A 19,080-nucleotide genomic window follows, 5' to 3' on the forward strand; every position below is an offset into this window, starting at 1 on the left:
CAGGTTGTCCGGCCAGTTTTAGGAAGTGCAAGGAAGGGTCATTGAGGGGTCGGTGCCCAGGCTGGGCTCCTCCTCTGGATTAGTTTCCTTTGCCTGTGGATCAAACACTGGCCATCTCTTGGAATATCAGTGTCTGCAACGTCTTGTCCTGATTGGTTAGTAAAGAGGTCTCTGAGTTCTTGGATACCAGTCTTACCGTTGTATGCCTACCCATCTAGATAGGAGCCCGGAGAAGCCAAGCCTGGAGAGGCTGGGGCTGCATTTGCCCTGGTGCTTCGAGGGCGCCCCCAGGGCACCACAGACAACCTTCCCACCAGCGCCAGCAGACCCTGCATTTTGCTCCCCTAAATAGCCTGGGTCTGTGGCCCCTGAGACTCAGTGACCTCTGCGTAACTAAGTGACTTTCTCTGTGAGGCTCAGGCTCCTTTGGAGGGCCGGCAGGCAGAGGGGCCCCCTATGAGCCCTCCAACTCCCTGAAATAAATTCCCCTTTGACTGAGAGAGGGATTTAGTTTTTCCTTCTCCACAGGCGGGATGGGAGATACCTCCCTGCATGTCTCTGAACGGGCGACTGACCCAGCTTCCCAGGGGGCTTCTCTGCCAGCTGGCTCCTGCCCCTGGTTCCCCAAAGGGAAAGGTAGAGAGGGGAGAGAGGCTGAGGAGGGGCGCGGCCAGAGGCGGGAGAGCCTGGAGGAGCCTGGGGGAAGGAAGATGGAGGTGCCTGGTAAAACCGCGTTCCTCCTCCCTGGAGTTGGGAGCAATGAATCTATAGGCCTTTTTTTCCACTGAAATGTGAGCATTTCAAGGGTGAGCGCTGCCCTCCCCGGCCGTGAGCGCCTCTGGTGTGTGTGCGCCTGTGTGCGCGCTTTCCCCTGTGTGTGCCACTGTCGCTGTCATCACAGATGTACCCCCAGCTGTCACTCCATTGCTCCGTCTCTTTGCTCGCGCGCACACGCGTGCTCTCTCCTCCGCTCCCCTTCCTTCCCCTCTCCTCGCCGTCTCCCTCTGTCCCTCCCTCTTCCCTTCTCAGTTTGTTATTGACCCAGCAGCCCCATCCCCTTGGCAGCGGCGGCAGCATTCCTGCTCCCCCGTGCTGTCTGCTGCGTGCCAGGTCCCCGCTCGCGGTGCACTGGGGACTGACAGTGCCCACTGTGGTCTGCTTGCCAGTGCTGTCTGGATTTCTCCAGGAATCCCAGGAGGGACTCACTGGATGGCTCAGAACTACTTGATTTAAGGAGCTCGAGGTCAGGGTGAAAAAAGGTGAGTGCTGTGCGTGTTGGGAAGAGATGAAGGGTTGGCGGGGTGCAGGGTGGCTGGGGCATGGGGACTGGGTCCCATTGCCTGCACAAATAGCAGCTCTGCTCCTGTCTGAGGGTCAGGGAAGTGCTCAGGTCGGGACATCTGGGCAGCCCAAAGATACAGGGCACAGGGAACTCTGACCTCACCATGTTGGAGCTGTGAGCTAGAATTCTGCTAAGATGGGGAAGCCAGGGAAGGACAGGGGGGAGGAGGCCAGTGCCAGTACCAGGTGACAGGCCTGTGTGGCATAGAAACCATCCCTGCAGCATGGAGACAGCCAAACAGGAGCCCTGTGCCGGCCGTCTGCATGCCCGGCTCGGCTCAGCCTGAGGAACCTGTGTGCTTGGGAAAGGAGATCTGGTGACAGGGCTGGTACAGAGCTTGGCTGGGGCAGGCGGAGGCCTGGGTACAGACCTCAGGGTCCTTGCCCTCAGTGTGGGGTGGTGGCCTCAGGCAGCCGTCCTTGGACAAGGCGGCAGAGGAACCCTTCCGGGCTGGACATGGGTCCACATAGCTGTGGGGGAAACAGAAACCACGCTGGTGGGGGCGTGGCTGGGCGTGGACCAGGGAGAAGCGCCTTGCAGCTTCCTTGGAGGGTCCAAGGCCTTGCTCCTGGCCCACCCGAGACACAGTGGGTGTTGTGGACTCAGCTTGGGAAGATAGGGCGGTCTACAGGCAGGCCACGCCTACCTGGCTTCTAGACCCATGCCTATGTGGCACGGACACCCTGAGCTAGAGCAGGACAGCCATTCTCAGCAGTCCTGAGGCCATTCTGACAATGCTGAGGGGGTCTGACCAGGAACCCTGACCTCCCGGCTCAGTTCCCGTCAGTTGCTTTGCCTTGTCCCTGAGCTGTTTGGTCCGCGTTTCTGGGGGTGATGGTGGTGAGGTTGGCACCTGGCTGTCAGGGCATGTTGGGCATCACCTCTCTGTGACTCAGATCGACACTCTGCAGCTTAGATAACTGCCCCGCTGGGGGAGGGGAGGCAAGCTGAGCACGTGGAGATGGGTGGGGGAAGTCCAGCCTGGAGGGAAACCCGCAGCCGCTTCCTGCTCTTCCCACCCCACCTCCCCACCGTCATAGTCTATGGCACTGCCAAGGAGGGAGACCAGGAAAGCCAGCTGGGGGTGGCAGGAGAAGGAGGGAGGCTTCTTAAGCAACCGATCTGGTTTCCTTGGGATTTGACTAAAAGCTGTGTCTGGGGCCCAGACGAGCAAGCCCTGTTCTATTTCCCAGGCCAGGCGTGTCGGAGGGTGCTGGGTTGGGGCTGCTTTGGGTTTAGTGGGCAGCATGGGGAGGAGGCAGGGGAGTTTACGTAATATTAGGGTACCTGGGAGCTCTGGGCTGGGCAGAGGGGAAGGAGTGTGAACAGAGCAGCCTCTCCCCTCTAGGGGCCTCCCCCTGTGGCTGCCAGCCCAGCCCTGGGACCCCTTCCACGGCCTCCATGATTGCGTAGCCCATTCAGATGGGAGAGTGGTTCCCAAGAGAGGTGACTTGGGGCTTTCCTGTCCTGTGTTCCTTAAGGTCTGTTTGGGACTGGGAATGTTTGATGAGGAAACCAGTGCAGGAAGTGCGGGCTGAGACTGAGGCATGCGTTTTAAAATGAATCAGGAGGGTTTGTCTGTTCCAGGTACCAAAAGAGAGGTTTTCAAAAGCCTGCTTCTGTGCTGCCTGGGCAGTGTGTGTTATGGAGGGGTGAAGAGCAGGGAAAAGATCGAGCTGTTTCCGGGAAGGGCTCGAAGGACCAGGCTGGCAGCAGCAGGTGGAGAGCCCAGCCCCCCACGACCCCCACCTCACAGAGCTCAGCTTGGGACACCCCATTGTCCAGGTCCTTCTCTGCCCTCCTGGGGTGGGGAGGACACTGTCCTTGCAGCCCCAAGAAGTGGCCCCAGTCTTAGCCGTGCCTCCCACTAGCCTGTGGCCTCCACCTCCCTGTAGAGCAAAGAAGGTGCAGAGAAGAGTGCAAAGGCCCTTTTTGCTTCTAGTAAGTCTGGTGCTGAAGGGGACCCATGTCCTGAGTCAAGGACCCCTGACCAAAAGGCGATGCCAGGGAGGGTGCACACCGCAGGACCAGCATGCCGTCCCAGGGCTCAGGGACCCGGTGAAGGCACAATGGGCATTAACTGGCTGTGTGGTTTGGACACTTGCCTTAGGGGGCTGGGCATGCAGAAGCATCAGAGGAAGGGTGTGGACACCAGCCTGTGGTGGGTGTGTTGGCAATTTCTAGCTGGAGTCTGAGCCCACTCACAGGGCAGAGGTACCGCGAGGTCAGAGTTGCTCGCCATCTTAACCCGAGCGCCTGCAAGGAGTGAGAGCAAGGCCGGCTGCTCCTGGTGGGGGCCCAGGGTGAGGCACCCCCAACCCCGGGGAAAGCAGAGTCCTCTCCACCCAGGTCTCCAGGGGACTCTGCACCCACTTGGCTCAGCAGGAGCACGTGGAACCTTCTGCTCTTACTGCTGCCTCCTGTTTCATCACTACCTCCCCACCCCCAGCTTCTCAGCCCACCCTCCTCACCTCAGCACCTAACCCTCCATGAGAAGGGCTTCTAGAAAGCCCTCGCCACTCCCTGGACCAGACCTTGGCCTCCTGGGGCTTTCCCCCTGCATCTGTGATATTTCTGGACAGAGGGTGGCTGTGGGGGAGAGCCGGCTTGCATGTCAGTCCAGTATGGCACACAGCTTGCTTCTCCATCAGTAGGAGGGGTAAGAACACCTGTCATCCCAGCTTTAGTGAGAGAGCGGATGAGGAAACGCCCGTGAAGCAGTGCACAAACGAAAGGTTGTATCTTCCTTTTCTTGTCTTTCCCTTCGTATACTGGGCATGAGCAGGTAAAGAACAGAATGAACCTAGCAGCCCATAAAGGCAGCTGAGTTAGGGCTTTGTTGCCCGATCATTCGAGCCCAAAGCTTTATTTTTTTATTACCTAACTTGAGGGACGTTACTTAATTTCCCGTGCCTCAGTTTCCCCATCTGCAAAACGATGTTAATAATAAAACTAACCTCAGCGAGTTGCTATGAGGACTAAGAACACTATACAAAGGTGTTTGTGGCCATGGAAATGCCTTCTCCCCACACAGAGACTTCTGGAAGGAGGTGCTCATGTCAGTATCCTCCGCCTTCCACCTAGGTCACTGCCCTTCCCTGGCTGGGGCCTGGCTTCCAGAGACTGAGCAGCATGGCCTCCTGGGAGGTGCCAGGGTCTGCTGGGGGAGCAGTGATCGACCACAGTGCTTCTCAAACTTAAATATGCGTACAAATTGTCTGGCTGATTCTGATTCCGTTGGCCAGGGGTGGGGCCCGAGATTCTGCATTTCTAAGCAGTTCCTAGGGGAACCCCTGCCCCAAACTTTGAGGAGCAAAGGGTTAGAGCACACAGAGCCATGTTTCTGGTTCTCAGGGGTTCCCTCACTTGACTGTTTTTAGATCCTCAGCCCCATCTTCTAATCCTGGTTCCCCCAGCAAAGCTCATTGAAGGAGGCCCAGGGTCCCTGCTGGGCCGCCCTTTCTCTCTGGTGTCTCTGTCTCTTGGACTGGGACAAAAAGCCCCATGAGGATTAGGAGCAAGTCCAGAAAAGTCACAAGGCTGTGGGGCGTGGAGGCAGGAGATCTTTTTGGCAGAACCCCTGACTCTTTTTCCATCGCGTATTCTCCCCCCGGGTGGGGACTGCCCTCCATGGCGAATGGCGTTAATTTATTCCAGCAGCCAGCCAGCACCTGCTGAAGCAGCTGCTCTGCAAGCTTCCTAATATAGGGCCCCCTGCCTAATGAGGCTGGATACTTCTGGGGGGTGCGAAAGGGTCCTTTGAATGGGGGTGTGCTGGCGGGCAGCCGGCCAAGGGGCTAGGAAGTGCTGGGCTCAAGCCTGGATCTGCCTACGGTCACTTCCCTGGTGCCCCAGGAGGCAGGGTCAGCTCCCCAGGGAACAACAGGTACCCCTCCCCCCAGGGACCTGGGGCCTTGTTCCATCACATTTCTCCAGAAATACCAGGCTCAGTAATGTCCTGCCACCTCACAAGATGCCACCTGTGGTGTGCATTGTGGCATCCTGCCTGACATTCAAGGCTGGGGATAGGCATGAGCACCTCACTGGACGCTGCCGTCCTCACTGGGTAGTGCTTGCCCGTCAGCCCCTGGGCTCACATCTGGGGGGACACAGAGGCCAGGGAAGGGGTGGTGGTGGAAAGGGGAGCTTCACTGAAAAAGGAGCTCAGGTGGAAATAGGGCCTGGGCTCCGGTGAGAGGGGTTCTCTACCACTTGCCACCCTGCAGGAAGCCGGACAGAGGGGGGCGCAGAGGCTGGATTGGGTCCCCAGCCCTGTGTGGGTCTGAGCAGAGCCTGTCCTGGGTTAGGGACTGCCCTGGAGGGTTTGCTGTAGACTGGAGGTGGCCCTGTCCATCTGTCTGGGGGTGCTTTCAGGAACTGCCAGGTGTCTTACTCTGCTGCCTGAATGTTGGGTCTGAGGAGGAGGTACAGAGGGCTGCCAGCAGGGCATGCACGTGTGCACCCGTGCGTGCATGTGTGTGTTAGCACATGCCTAACTGCACGGCCATCTGTGGGTGTGTGTCTACACCACATGCTGTGTTGGGAGCTCCAAGCACATGTCTGGGAACCTGTGTGTGCCCCGCTCTGTGCACACATCAGTGTCTCCCCACAGAGGCCATGTTGGGTGACAGTCACTGGGGAGTGGACAGGCTCAGGAGCCTGCAATTCTGTCCCTGACCTACCGTGTGACCTTGCGCAAGGTGGTAATTATCTCAGTGACTCGGGTGGCCACTGACTTGCCTAATACTGTGTGGGCTCTGTGAGCTCTTGATACAAGGGTTCTTGCTGGAGTAAGAGATTGTTCTGAGGCTCAGTTCCTGAGGGACCTGTCTGTGATTGAGGTCTGGGAAGGCTGTGTGTGTGAGCGTCACGTGGTGGGCCACAGGCCTGGCACAGGCTCGGGAAGGCAGCCACGTGCTCAGGCATCGAGAAGTCTGCTCAGGTGTGAGGTATGTGGGACCAGGAAACAGCTGCCCCACAGGCCTGCTGCTAGCTGCTGGTGTTCCCTCACATCTGTCACAGGCTCAAGTCCACGCTGGGCTCCTTCACCTGAATGAGTTTCTCAGGTAATTTGTGTGCAACAGACAGAAAATGTTAACTCTCCTCCCGTATTTAGATTGATCCTCACAGAAATTCCACCCATTAAATATCACCACCATCACTTTTAGAGCTAAGATAACCGAGGCCCAGAGAGGTCGCCATCTTTGTTTAAGGGTGCACAGCTAGGGAATGACCTGACAGCGATCTGGACACCTGAGCTGCTCTAAACATCACCCCCGCGCCTCGGCCTGCGCCTTGAAGTCCGTCCAGGCGGCAGCGTGGAGACCGGGCTACTCCCCACGCCTCACATCTGTGCCCAGGTGTGCAGACACTCTGCCAGCCCCCGCCTGGCGCCCTCCTGATGTGGCAGAGGGGGAGAGGAAACACAAAGCCGAGAGGAGACAGAGCCCCTCCCCTCCCGAGCAGGCTGTCCTTGCTGGAGCACAGCTGAAGGCTCTATGGGGCTGCTGCTTTCTAAGTGGGTTCTGCCGCCCTCTGGGAGACTGCTGTAACCAAGGCAGTGGGAAGACAGGCGATGACACCAAGAGCTGCAGTAGAACCCTAAATGCTTCAGGGAAACCCTGCTTCACCCGACATTTCAGATCTGAACACGCTAGCTTCCCAGGAGCTCTTTCTACCTCCTCAGCTGTCTGTTTAACTCTGCCACTGGCTCTTCAGGCTCCCAGAATTAACCAGGCCTGTGGGAGGAGGGAGAGGGAGACTGAAACCAGGAATCACCCAGGGATGAATTTGGCAACCGAGGAAGTCAAACTCCGGGAGCCAGCCAGGGGCAGTGGTTGACAGGATGCTTCCTTAGGGAGCAGGATGGGGCTGCTGGCAGCAGTCTCCCCACCCCACCCACACCCCTTCCTCACCTTGCCCTCTGCCAGCTGCGGTGGCAGAAGAGGGCCAGTGTCCCACTCATGAGTCATTGGGTTGGGCAGAGCAGGTCCTTGAGACCCTTGAAAAGCTGAGTCTCCCTGTTCTGCCCTGTCTGTAAGAGAGACCCGCTTTCTGCGCCCGGCCTGCTCCTTCTGGGCCGCAAGCTCACCCTGTCCTCGTGTCTCTGTCTTCTGTGTGAGCAGCAGCTGCAGCATGAACCCCTGAGCTGGTGCGTCTTATTATAGACCGGAGGGCGGAAGACGAGTGCTGCAGCTCACTGTCAGGCGAAGGTGGAGAGGAAGCAGGCAGCCTGCGGAGGAGGGGCTGCTCTCTGCCTCCTCGGGGGCCATGGTAAGAGCCACCTGTGACCTCACTCTGCTCACCTAGCTGAGATGTCCCTCAATTTCCCTGCTGTGACGTGGAAAATATGAGACACACAGGAGGAGGCCATATCACTCTGACAACATTTTAGAGACCAACACACCAGAGAGGCAAGAGGAAGACGCAGGGGAGGCTGGGGGCAGGGACCCAGGGGAGCCTGTGGGACAATTCCTGCATCTCACAGCCCAGAGCTCAGCACGTGCCTCAGACTTGGCCGCCTGAGCCTGCACCCCCACGTCACCCCCAAGCAGTGCAGGGAGGGTGAGGGTTTCCTGGCTTCTTTGCCTCTCAGTCCTCTTCTTCCCCCCACCCAGGAAATCATAGCTGAGTACAGGAGAGGGAATGATGAGGGATGTAAATAGACACCAGGGCCCTCTCCCTAACCCCTGGGCTGGATGGGCCTGGGCCTCGAATGCCTGCTTCCGCTCAGCGCTCTCTCTCTCTCTGTCTCTCTCTCTCTCAGGACTGACCAGTAGCACATACCAAGGGGCTCCCCTGTCCCCAGAGGGGCAGGGCCGTGACAGCCGTGGCATTCACCATGCTGGCCCTGGGCAGTGGTCCTGAGCAGAGGATCAGGCTGGTCCTGCAGTGGAGGCAGATCTCCTGTGAGTACGGTGGGTGGGGTGGGGTGCGGGACCCGGCAGAGGGCTGAGCTGGGCTTCCAGTGATGCATCTGGGCTGCAGGAAGGTCTAAGACGCATCTTCCTGGGAGGCCCAAGGACTGGCTCTGGGAATCCAGGGATTACCAGCTACAGTCCTGTCATGCTACTGGCATCTGTGGCAACTAAAGCAAGTGTAGCTGCTGAGGCCTGAATGGTTAGATCAGGAGCTGGAGGCCATGACAGGAGGTTCTGTCTCCCTAAGTTGGTCTGTTGCTGTACCCAGGAGGGCCACCCCCACCCCCAGCTGTCCCAGCTTATGCGAGTCCTAGTGCTCTAACGGCCTGCCTCCCTCTTATTGAGCTGGGACCATCTGCTGGGTGAACCTGAGCCTTCTCTCGTGCCTCAGTCTTCCCAACTCTGAAATGAAAGCAACTAGCGGGCTCTTGGGATGGAAGGGACCCTAGGGATTCGGTCCAACCCTCCGTCTCGTTATGAAGAAAGAGGCCGTTCGTTTCCCATAAGGAAGTTTCCACAGTGGTCAGGGTGAAAGAAGCCCTGAGAATTCTCTCTCTGTGAGGTAAAGGGACAAGGTCAGGGAGGACGGGTTTGCGGGGCACATGGCAAGAGGTAAGAAATGGTCCTGACTTCTCCCCTCAAATAGTCAGCCTGTCATGCGGCTGCCTCGCAACACAAGCAGACTGAATTATTCACCACGCGAGAGTGGCTCATCCCTGAGCAACTCAGATCCCCTTTCAACCTTGTTCTAGAATCACTCAACACCTCGCAATACAGGATTATGTTTTCTTGTCACTAGGGCTTTTATGCCACTCAGTTTCTTGGAAGTGGGGGAATGGTGGTTTCTAGTTGTGTGGAACATTTTGAGAGGGAAACCGGATAGTTTGAATTCTTTTCTGGAGAAAGTGAAGTCTGAAGAACGTTGATTTTCAAATGGCATGGTGGTGGGCAGTATGGAGCAGGCTGCCCTGGAAGCAGATGGCTCAGAAGGGTGACAGGGTGAGAGGTAACAGCAGGTACCCCTGCGTGGCCAGGAAGGGTCACCAGCTGGCTTCCATGGCCATACCTGTGCTCATTTCCCCTCGAGAACAAAGAGGCTCAGGTGACAGCTTTGCAGTGTGTCTTTGCTGTCATCGATCCTCCAGGCAGGGGAGGGATACAGCCCCACCCTGTTCCTTCCAGCTCTGACCTTTGGAACACCGGACAACCGGACACCTCCCAGACACAGACTCAAGACCACCCTATCCAGGCACCCAGGCTGGGGTGACTGCTGCCTCTCTGGGTGGGGCCAACTGGCAGGAGCTAGTCTGCACATCTTCAGCACTTCTCTAGTGGGGGTCTTTCCTCTGGGCCTGGTGAGGCCAACTGGGTGTGGCAGAGCTCTTTGGAGCTCATCCCCGCTCCCTCTCACAGTGGGCAGGCCTCTCTGATACCCAGGAGCACAATTAAGGGGGTTTTGCAGTCACGTTTAGAAAGGGCTGCTGGACGATGGAATGAGCATTTGCCCTGTTGTGATTGTTCTCTGAGGGCACCCCAGCCCTTCCACAGGCTGGGCCCTGAGCTTGCTACGCAGAGGGTCCTGGGCCAAATATAGGACCACAGAAGGAATGTTGTTACAGGATGTAGCCTGCAGACATGCTACCCTACAGCCCTTAGGAATGAGCAGGAGCTCAGGCAATGGACATGGATGGCTTTCGAATGAGAGTAAATATGGAACTTGTCCCAAGTTGCATGATTTACAGTGGCTCGGGCGCTTGTATTCTTCAACCCGGAAGTCGGATTGTGCAGCTCATCCTTCTCATTTGCACAGGGGTCTCTGGACTGGACCCTGGGTGGGCTGGGCTCCTGGCTGGTCCTCACACGGAGTTGCCAGACCCATCTTGGATGTAGGACTCATGCAGATCTGACACACTGGGACCTTTATGATATGAACTAGCAAGGAGGGAATAGAGCAGGAGGCAGTAACCCCTGCCTGTCACTTTCTTTCCACCTGTCTGTCCACCCCCAACCCCTACCCCTCCAGGGATCACCTGCTGGATCACCCTGTATGCCGTGGAGGCCCTCCCTGCCTGCCCCTTCTCCTGTAAGTGTGACACCCAAAGCCTGGAGGTGGATTGCAGTGGTCTAGGCCTCACCACAGTGCCCCCTGATCTGCCCGCTGCCACCCGAACCCTCTTGCTCTTGAACAATAAGCTGAGTGCCCTGCCAAGCTGGGCTTTCGCCAACCTGTCCAGCCTGCAGCGGTTGGACCTATCCAACAACTTCCTGGACCAGCTGCCAGGCTCCATTTTCGGGGACCTGACAAATCTGACAGAGCTGCAGCTGCGCAATAACAGCATCAGGACCCTGGACAGGGCTCTGCTGCAGCGCTCGCCCCTGCTGCGCCACCTGGACCTGTCCATCAATGGTCTGGCTCAGCTGCCCCCAGGCCTTTTCGACAGACTCCCGGCACTGCGCTCCCTGTCGCTGCGCTCCAACCGCCTGCAGAACCTAGACCGGATGACGTTTGAACCCCTAGCAAGCCTGCAGCTGTTGCAGGTTGGGGACAACCCCTGGGAGTGTGACTGTAACCTGCGTGATTTCAAGCACTGGATGGAATGGTTCTCCTACCGAGGTGAGCACAGCCAGCCCTGCCTGGTGTGAGGGATTGGGAGGGTCACCCAGGGCCCAACACATTTCCTGGAGGCTGGGCGCTGACTCAGGGCTGAGGTCAGCGGGAAAACGGGTGGCCCTCCTCTCCACTAGCCGGATAGAAGGGTCCCAGCCTAAACTCCAAATGATCAGCAGGAGAGAGAGGCCAGGGTGCTGCTCTCCTCCTGGCACCCCCCTCCACTGGTGCCCTTTCTTCTCTGTGTCCCCCTCCCTACTCCCATTCTCCTTTCTCTTCTCTTATCTTTCAGATTGACTCACTGTAATTGATCTCACTTTCGTAGATTTCATGAGGGAACTTAAAGACACAGGATAATTTTTCTCTGCATCCCACTTGGTATGGTTCTGGGCTTCTCCCGCTTGGTAAAGGAGGAAGAAAAACCACCCTTGTTCTTCTAAACACAGCAATCTCTGAAATACTCAGTTTCGGGAGGGTGGGATACAGTTTAAATCCACCGACAAAACCAAATTTTCATTTTCATGATGATCTCAACTCCCTCTCCCAAGAACTTTTGTTATCAAAGCTTTTAATAAGAAGCCAACTGGCTTTGGTTTTACTTTCTTTCCCTTCCCCCTTTCATTAACCAGGAAAGTTCTATAATGACGTAGGAAGTGATTAAATGAAATTGAAAAGGAGGGCAAAGAAGTAAGCACAGTGGCTAAAAATGCCAGATCTGGGTTTGATTTGTGGCTCTGCCATTCACTAGCTGTGTAATCTTGAGAAAGTTGGTTAACTTCTCTGTGGCAGGCCCTCAATCTGTAAAATGGGATGAATAACGGTATCTATCTCAGAATCATTGTGAGGATTAAATAGGTAATGCATATAAAGTGTCTTAAGAAGTACTTAGCATTAAGTAAGTCCTTAGTAAAACTTCTCATTTATTTGCTCATTTGCTAGTAGTGGTCATAATATTAAGTGGGCTTCGTAAGACACCGTTTGGTGCCAGCATAAAGCAGAAGCTCAATGCATATTTCAATCAATCAGTATCAAAACTCTTGGAAAGAATGCTAACGCCTTTCATCCAAGTCTCACTCCTTTTGTTTCATACCCAGCCACAATCTCAATTAGTTGCATGATATTCTCATGTGTAAGCTATTAAAAACACTTTGCTCTCTATTATGTGCCGTAAAATGTTAGTAACTGTGATCATTTCTCCCATTTTTTGTGAGTGGGGAAATAATAATGAATATTTGTATAATTCCCAGTTTACAGATACCTTTTCATGTACATTATCTGTTTTAATCCTCATATAGCTAGTTGGGTTAGCCTTCTTATTTTACAGCCAAGAAAACTAAGACTCATAAGCAATTACATACGTACATAATTTGCACAAGATGACATAGGCAGGATCCACCCCTTGGGTCTGTGGAGCAGGAAGACACGGCTGCCCGCTCAGCACCCAGCTCCTGCCTGTACAGAGGCAGCCCTGGACACAGCCCACTGGGTGTAAGACTTGCTAAGGTCATGCAGGCAGTCAGTGGCACAGGAAACTAGCGGCCAACTGTCTTCAAACCCCGACCACCGTGCTCTCCCTAGGGAATGTCCCTGCCCTTTCATACAGTTATAAAGAACTAAGCTCGCGGCACAACACGGCGTGGAATGGGACTGTATATTTTCAGAAGTTTTCAACAGTAGTTTCCAACTTTGCACTCCGTCAAAAAACAAATAAAAATCCTGGGCTGTTTTCCTCAGCACCCTGGGAAAAGACTGCTGTCTGTTATATGCAGCAGCTGGGCTGGGACAGGGAACCGGCAGTGAAGTCGCGGGAGGAGTCGAGTCCATTCACAGGGAGTCTATTGCCTGCATCTAAGTTTCACTGGAAGCTGAAAAGGGGCCAAGACCCAGCTCTGACTTCCCAGGGCGGGAGGGTGGGGGCGGTGTTCAGGCAGCTCCTTCCCCTTAGCTGCCCTCTCGCCCCACCCGTGTTCTGCATCTCCTTGGTGGAGCTTGGCTGTGTACTGTGTACCCATCATGCCTGCACTGCTCCCCCCGTTAGCACTGGCCCCCTCCTTTGGCCTCATGGGTCTTCAGGAGTCCTGCTAACATGCTTCTGCGCTCAGCGGTTCTATGGTTGGAGTGCTGGTGGGGTCATTGGATTGCTCTAAAGAGGAAACCTTGTACAACCCATTTTCTCTGTACTCCAGGTGCTCTTAGGCAACCGAAAGGTCTTGTGTGAAAGAGTGGTGGCCTTTGGCTTTTGTTTTTTTTGTGAGCGGAAGAGGCCTGGGGGATAACACACTGTGTTGATCACAGGCAGTACTTGGGTTTACAGATGGGCGGTAAGCAGGCAGATTCAGGGCCAAGGGGAGAAGTGGAACTGTCGTCCAGCAGGCCTCTGGACGCTGTCTTTGCACTGACAACTCTTTTCCGAGCACCTCCACATGTCGGCATTGTCTCCCCCGTGTGTCAGTTTGACTCTGGAGCAAGTAGTCTTGACTGAAATGGTCGTGTGCTTCTCTATACAATGGGAATCATGACCATATCCACTTTGCGTGGTTTGTGCACGGAGTAAATGATGTGATAGAAGTGCCTCACTGGCCCGGCACCTGGTGCAGCAGATCCTACTGTCCCTCCTCGTTCCTCTCCAACCCATGAGATCCCAGGACTGAGTGCCTTGCCAACAGAAACTAGCCCTTCTGGGCCTTCTGTTTCGGGGACCTGGGGATGGGGAGAGGGAGTCCAGCTTCTGGATGCCTGGTCAGCCCTTCCTTTCTTCTCCCCAACGCAGGGGGCCGCCTGGACCAGCTTGCCTGCACCCTCCCCAAGGAGCTGAGGGGGAAGGACATGCGCATGGTCCCCATGGAGATGTTCAACTACTGTTCCCAGTTGGAGGATGAGAATAGCTCGGCCGGGCTGGATAGTCCCGGGCTACCCTGCACCAAGGCCAGCCCAGAATCTGTGAAGCCCAAGCCAGGGGCCGAGCCAGAGCCTGAGCCCAGCACGGCCTGCCCCCAGAAGCAGAGGTACCGGCCAGTGAGCGTGCGCAGGGCCATCGGCACAGTGATCATCGCCGGGGTGGTCTGCGGAATCGTCTGTATCATGATGGTGGTGGCCGCCGCCTATGGCTGCATCTATGCCTCCCTCATGGCCAAGTACCACCGGGAGCTCAAGAAGCGCCAGCCCCTCATGGGGGACCCGGAGGGTGAGCACGAAGAGCAGAAGCAGATCTCCTCTGTGGCATGAGAGCCCAGCGCCACCTGGCCCCGGCAGGAAGAGCAGGGGAAGCCCATGGGGATTGCTTCAGGAAGGGCCGGCATACCCTTCTGTCACAGTCCCCAGCTCTGCTTTCCTCCCAGCCCTCCCGGAAACCAGCCACAGTGTGAACTTCTAAGTCTCCGGATTATGCTCTTCTCCGAGCCACCAAATCTTTGGAACACCTGGGGGATTGCCTTCAGTTTCCGGCCACAGGGAAGAAAGAACTGTGTGCAAGTGGAGGCTGCCGGACTGAGTTCTCCCTCTGCCCTTCCTGCCCTGGGTGTGGTCAGAGCTGGCTGACTCTCCCTGTCTCTTGCCCAACCCCCTTACCTGCATTTAGTGGCTGGGCGGGGGGGGGGAGTGATACCGGGCCAGGAGCCCATTTCTGCAACTCTCTTCTAAGCCAGGAAGATATTCTTCACTACCCCTCATTGAAAGTTGGGTCCAGCTTTCCAATGCTGGTACTATTACACCCACCCTGTCATCTAGACACAGCACTTAGAAACACAACGCTGTGATTATAACACAGTCCCTTGGCTGAAGCCATTATGTCCCTATATCTGCTAGAGACCACGCCAATCATCCACACTGCTCCTGGATTCACTAATTTGTCTCACATAAACTCACAGCATCACCAGCGAAATCACATCGATTGAAGAAATCTCACACGTACACACACACACACAGTCACGTGGAGACAGAAGTTATGAGAACGTGGGAAGCAGAAGCATGTCTCCCCCTTGGATCTCTAGCTCTCTGATCACAGAACCTTTTGCTTGCTGACCGCAATCTTCTCAAGTCAACACGGGGAGAAACCAAACGGACAACACGGGATGCCTTTGAGATCCTCTAAAGTGGGCCAAGTGGATGCGCCTGCTCGTCACCATGGTAACCCTCTCACACCTGTCCTGCTGGCTTTTCCAGGGACACCAGCTCAGAGGCCTTGTAGCTGCAGTGCCTGTGGAGAGCACCTCCTAAGAGCCCAGTCTGCCTGAGTGCGTCACTGCCAGGCCCTGTGGGGACACCCACCAATTCCACTCCTATAGCCTGCAGCCCAAGAATCATTGCTCTGCACCTCTCACCTCTCCAGCTTCAGCATCTCTGGATCTGTCACCTCGGGTGGGGACTGGGCCATGCTCTGTGATTGGTGGCGTCTTGGGAAAGCCGGTGGCCTTTGCTGGAGCTCACTGCCTGCCAACATCTCCCGAATAGACCCAGGAGCAGGGCACTCTGCTCAGAGGCTTCGGTGGTGGGGCTCCCTTTCCCAGGGTTTGGTCTGCTCAGTCTGGCTTCCCAGACGTCTTCATTGTACCTGGACTGTGGTGCGAACCAGAGCATGGGCCAGGGGTCCTGTCTGCTCTTTTGCTGGAACCTATACCAAAGGGGCAGAGATACCTGCTTGCAGGGCTGTGGGAGGGGCAGTGAGAAGAGGCCTGTGCAGGGCTTGGGGTCACCAGTCTTCTTTTCTAGGTCTGCCATCCCCTCTTGTGAGTCTGACCCGGGTGACTACTAGTCTCCTTCTGCCGGACACTGGTTTTCCCACGGCTCCCAGAGGGGTGAGATGTATCTGGCGGGGTTCTGGCTCTAAGACAGGCTTTCTGTGGTGGCCCAGGAAGAGGTCGCCAAGATATGACGGTCTGAGGAAGGACAGGGCAGGACAGGGCAAGCCTGGACCCTTCCACCTCATAGAGGAGCTTCGTGGGGGCGTGGGGTTGTGGGAGGAGGAGGAGTGCTTTTGAGAAGGTCATTCTCCAGTAGGGGTACAGAGGGAGCCCCAGCACAGGCTGCTAGATGCCCTCCCTGAGGTGGAGGCAAGTCTTCCTTTTTTTGGTTTGCCAGCTAGAACCGGATCTAGGGATTTCCTAAAGGGAATGGGGGAGGGGTGGGCGTTGTCAATGGTGGTCTCTTCATTCTGAGACAGAAGATTTTTAAAGGCAAAATTATATTTCTGGTTTGTTGTTTCAGAAGACCAATAAAGACTGTATTTTCCTATGTACTTCCTGATTTCCTTGGGTGGGGAGGGTAGGTGGGTGCTGGGAGAGTAGCTTCCTGCCCCTCGCCTGCCAGACAGCTGCCCAAAGTGCTGCCAGATGTCAGCACAATGTCCAGAACCCCTAAGACAGGTGGGGGCCTTGCCTTGGGGCGCCCCCAGGAGAGAGTGAACAGGCAGCACAGCTGAGTGCGTCAAGCTCGCCCACGTGATGGCCTGATGGCAGTATACATGAGCCTCAGGCTGCTTTCACTGGGAAGCAACGGGACTTGTGGAGTGAGGAAGGGGAGCTGGAGACCCGGCACTGCTCTGCCCTGCTCCCTGTGGGGGCTCATGCACCCTAGCTGTCAGTCAAGGGCAAACCCACACTGGCAGTCAGGGCAGATGGGCCCATGTGGCAGAAAGGCATACATGTGTGCAATGGGAGGGAGGGGAGGACTCCCTAAGGGCAGTTAGGGGCCTTCTCTGCGGACTGGCTTTTATCAGCTTCGGTGATGTTGGTGACATTCGCTGACATGAAGGAAGAGCCCCGTGTCACCTCTTACCCTCTTGGGACAGACAGAAGATACTTGGAATAGACAGAAGATACTCGGGGCTTACAAATACGATCTTTCCATAGGGGTCAGCAGGCAGGGAATCAGGATTAGGGACTGGAGGGCTGAGGGGGCAGGAGACCAGGAGAGGAGAGGAGGGAGAGAGAATATGCCCTCTGGGGTTGCTCAGGTACGCCACACCCAAGTGACCCACCTCCAGGCTTGGACTGCCTTCTGACTGACTGTTCATTCGTTTTCAGAGGCCAAGATGGAATTTTCTCCTTCCTAAGAGGCTTCCTTTGGGTAAAACCCCAGAGAGCCAGGAGCAAACCCCGGGGAGAAGTGAACCATCAGGGTCCCCATTCCTGGAGGTCAGCTGGACTCCCAGCAGTATTGGGCTGTTCCCCTTTCTAGGTAGTGATAACTGTGGGGTGTTGCTTTCCTGCAGCCTTAATAGGTATAGCAGACTTGAGGACCACGTCTCCCCCGAGCCCCACTGCAGAAGCAGAGGACAGGGGGCCTCACAAGCCTGGCACAGTTCTGAGCAGTGCATAGATGTGTTATTCAAGTTGCCGTCCTGAGTGCACACAGGTCTGATGGCCCATCCCCACGTGGGCAGGCCTCTGCCTCTGTCCGGGGTGCATGTGTACCGCAGGTCATGTGTTAGAGACACATGCAGATTATAGTGCCATTGTCATGTTTGGCAGTATTCCCCAGCGAGGGCTTAGAGGGCATGGAGAATTGAAACTAGATCCTGATGAAAGAGTTAGATTTCTAGAAACTTTGCATCGACTGTTGATAAATCACATGCTTAGAGATGAAAACGACCCCTCCTCATTTGTCTGCCCTTCTGTACAAACCCATGGCATTACACCCGCAGTTGCCTGGCACATAGCTGGCCTCTGTAGCTGGTCCGACTGTCTTCTCCTTGCACAGTGCACAAAACCACACCTGCAGCCTGCCCATCAGACCCCACGCTCACCCGGTGCTGGAGCTCACATGCACACTGTGCATGTTTCCAAGGGCTGAGACGGCCAGGAGCTCCCAGCCCCAGGACTGGGAAGGCTGAGCCACAGGCCAATGAGAGGAAATGACAAAAGGAGATCAGCAAAAGTAATGGTTGAAGTATAAGGTCTCAGGGCCTTATCCTTTTCCTGTCACATCTTTGCGCCCCAGAGCGTCAGAGGGATTGTCTGCAGTGCGTTAAACCAGAGGCACCAGGACACAGTTTCTATGGCAACACCTCACAGCTCCAATCCAGCTCTGAGTTAAAAATGATATCAAATAATTGGAGAATGCAGGAGAGCACAGCCGGCAGCCTGACCCTGTCTCCCTTCTCTTCCCTAGACTTTCAGGTGTGTAGGAGCTGAGAAGGCCCCTGCCATAGAGTGAGCAGGACAGGCACAGACTCAGGTCTTTAGGGAGACAAGTCTACGGTCAAATTTTGGCCTAGAAATGGGTCTGGATTTGGCCTGCAATGGACTAAGGGGAAAAAAAAACAGCCAAGATGGCGTGGGTCCCTTCCAAATGCTGGAGTGGTGTGTCCTGAAGGCTGTCTGTGATGCAAATGTTTCCTAGCACAGGTGTTGAGCCACGTCAGACTGAGTGATTCTCCTCTAGCTCTTATCCCAGGGCAGGAAGCAGTGCAGCAGCCTGACTCAGGACGTCTCTGTGCCTTCCTTGAGACAGGAAGATGGAGTCGGACTCTCTCTGCCTGACCCCAGCCTGCTCCTCCGTGCCATGGGCCCTAAATTCAGCCTGAGGGGAGGAGGCGCACTGATCCTGCCTGCCCCGTCCCGGTCCAGCTGCCGTGTGGCTAAGTGGTGCCCAGGGAAGCAGGACATATACCTGACTCACGGATGTATGATGGCTGGTGCTTGAGTGCCCATTGGACCGCACAACATTTTAGAACACAGACGGGTCTGAGGCATGCAAGCTGAAACCAGGATAAGCAGGCTTCATCTCCCAGGCCTGATAGCTCTCAGGCAGCGAGGCAGAGATGCCAAGGGCTTTTTTAGGCACCAAGAAACCACAAAGTCAGCGGCAGCTTGTGAGGGTCATTGAGTGCTCTCATCACATTTGAGGCATTGCAACACAGGTTCGTAAATCTGGGCCTTAGAGGGAGGCAATCTGAGTTCAAATTCAGGCTTCGTTAATTATGAGCTGTGAGACTTTAGGCAAATACCTTTTCTGTGTCTCAGTTTCTTCATCTGTAAAATGGAGCCCAAAGCCTGGACTTCACTGCATCACTCTACGGGCTGAACGAGGCTGTGCGTAGGAAGCAGACTCCCCGGTGCCTGGCACACGCTGAACACATGTGCTCTTATTTAGGGTTTCAGTCGCAGCCCCGTCCTCTCATCAGAGGGACACTACCCAGGGTGATGGATGGGGAAGCAGCGTGCAGATGTGGAAAGGAGGTCTGGGTTGCAGTCTCTGTCCCGTGTGAACTT

General features: G+C 55.7%; 2 protein-coding genes across 2 annotated transcripts in view; one reads left to right on the plus strand and one right to left on the minus strand.

Moving 5' to 3' along the window:
- The window catches only part of CACNA2D4 (calcium voltage-gated channel auxiliary subunit alpha2delta 4), a 134,229-nt gene that overhangs the window by 23,550 nt on the left and 91,599 nt on the right, over positions 1–19,080 (minus strand). The gene's annotated exons all lie outside the window — the stretch shown is intronic.
- LRTM2 (leucine rich repeats and transmembrane domains 2) lies at positions 880–16,411 on the plus strand. The gene is made up of 5 exons (XM_033118456.1): positions 880–1,259; positions 7,468–7,615; positions 8,109–8,250; positions 10,286–10,876; positions 13,641–16,411. The coding sequence occupies exons 3-5, from the start codon at positions 8,184–8,186 to the stop codon at positions 14,093–14,095; spliced, it is 1,113 nt and encodes a 370-aa protein (XP_032974347.1). The 5' UTR covers positions 880–1,259; positions 7,468–7,615; positions 8,109–8,183; the 3' UTR covers positions 14,096–16,411.

Source organism: Rhinolophus ferrumequinum, chromosome 10 (genome assembly GCF_004115265.2).
Source record: "Rhinolophus ferrumequinum isolate MPI-CBG mRhiFer1 chromosome 10, mRhiFer1_v1.p, whole genome shotgun sequence".
NCBI classification, from domain to species: Eukaryota; Metazoa; Chordata; class Mammalia; order Chiroptera; family Rhinolophidae; genus Rhinolophus; species Rhinolophus ferrumequinum.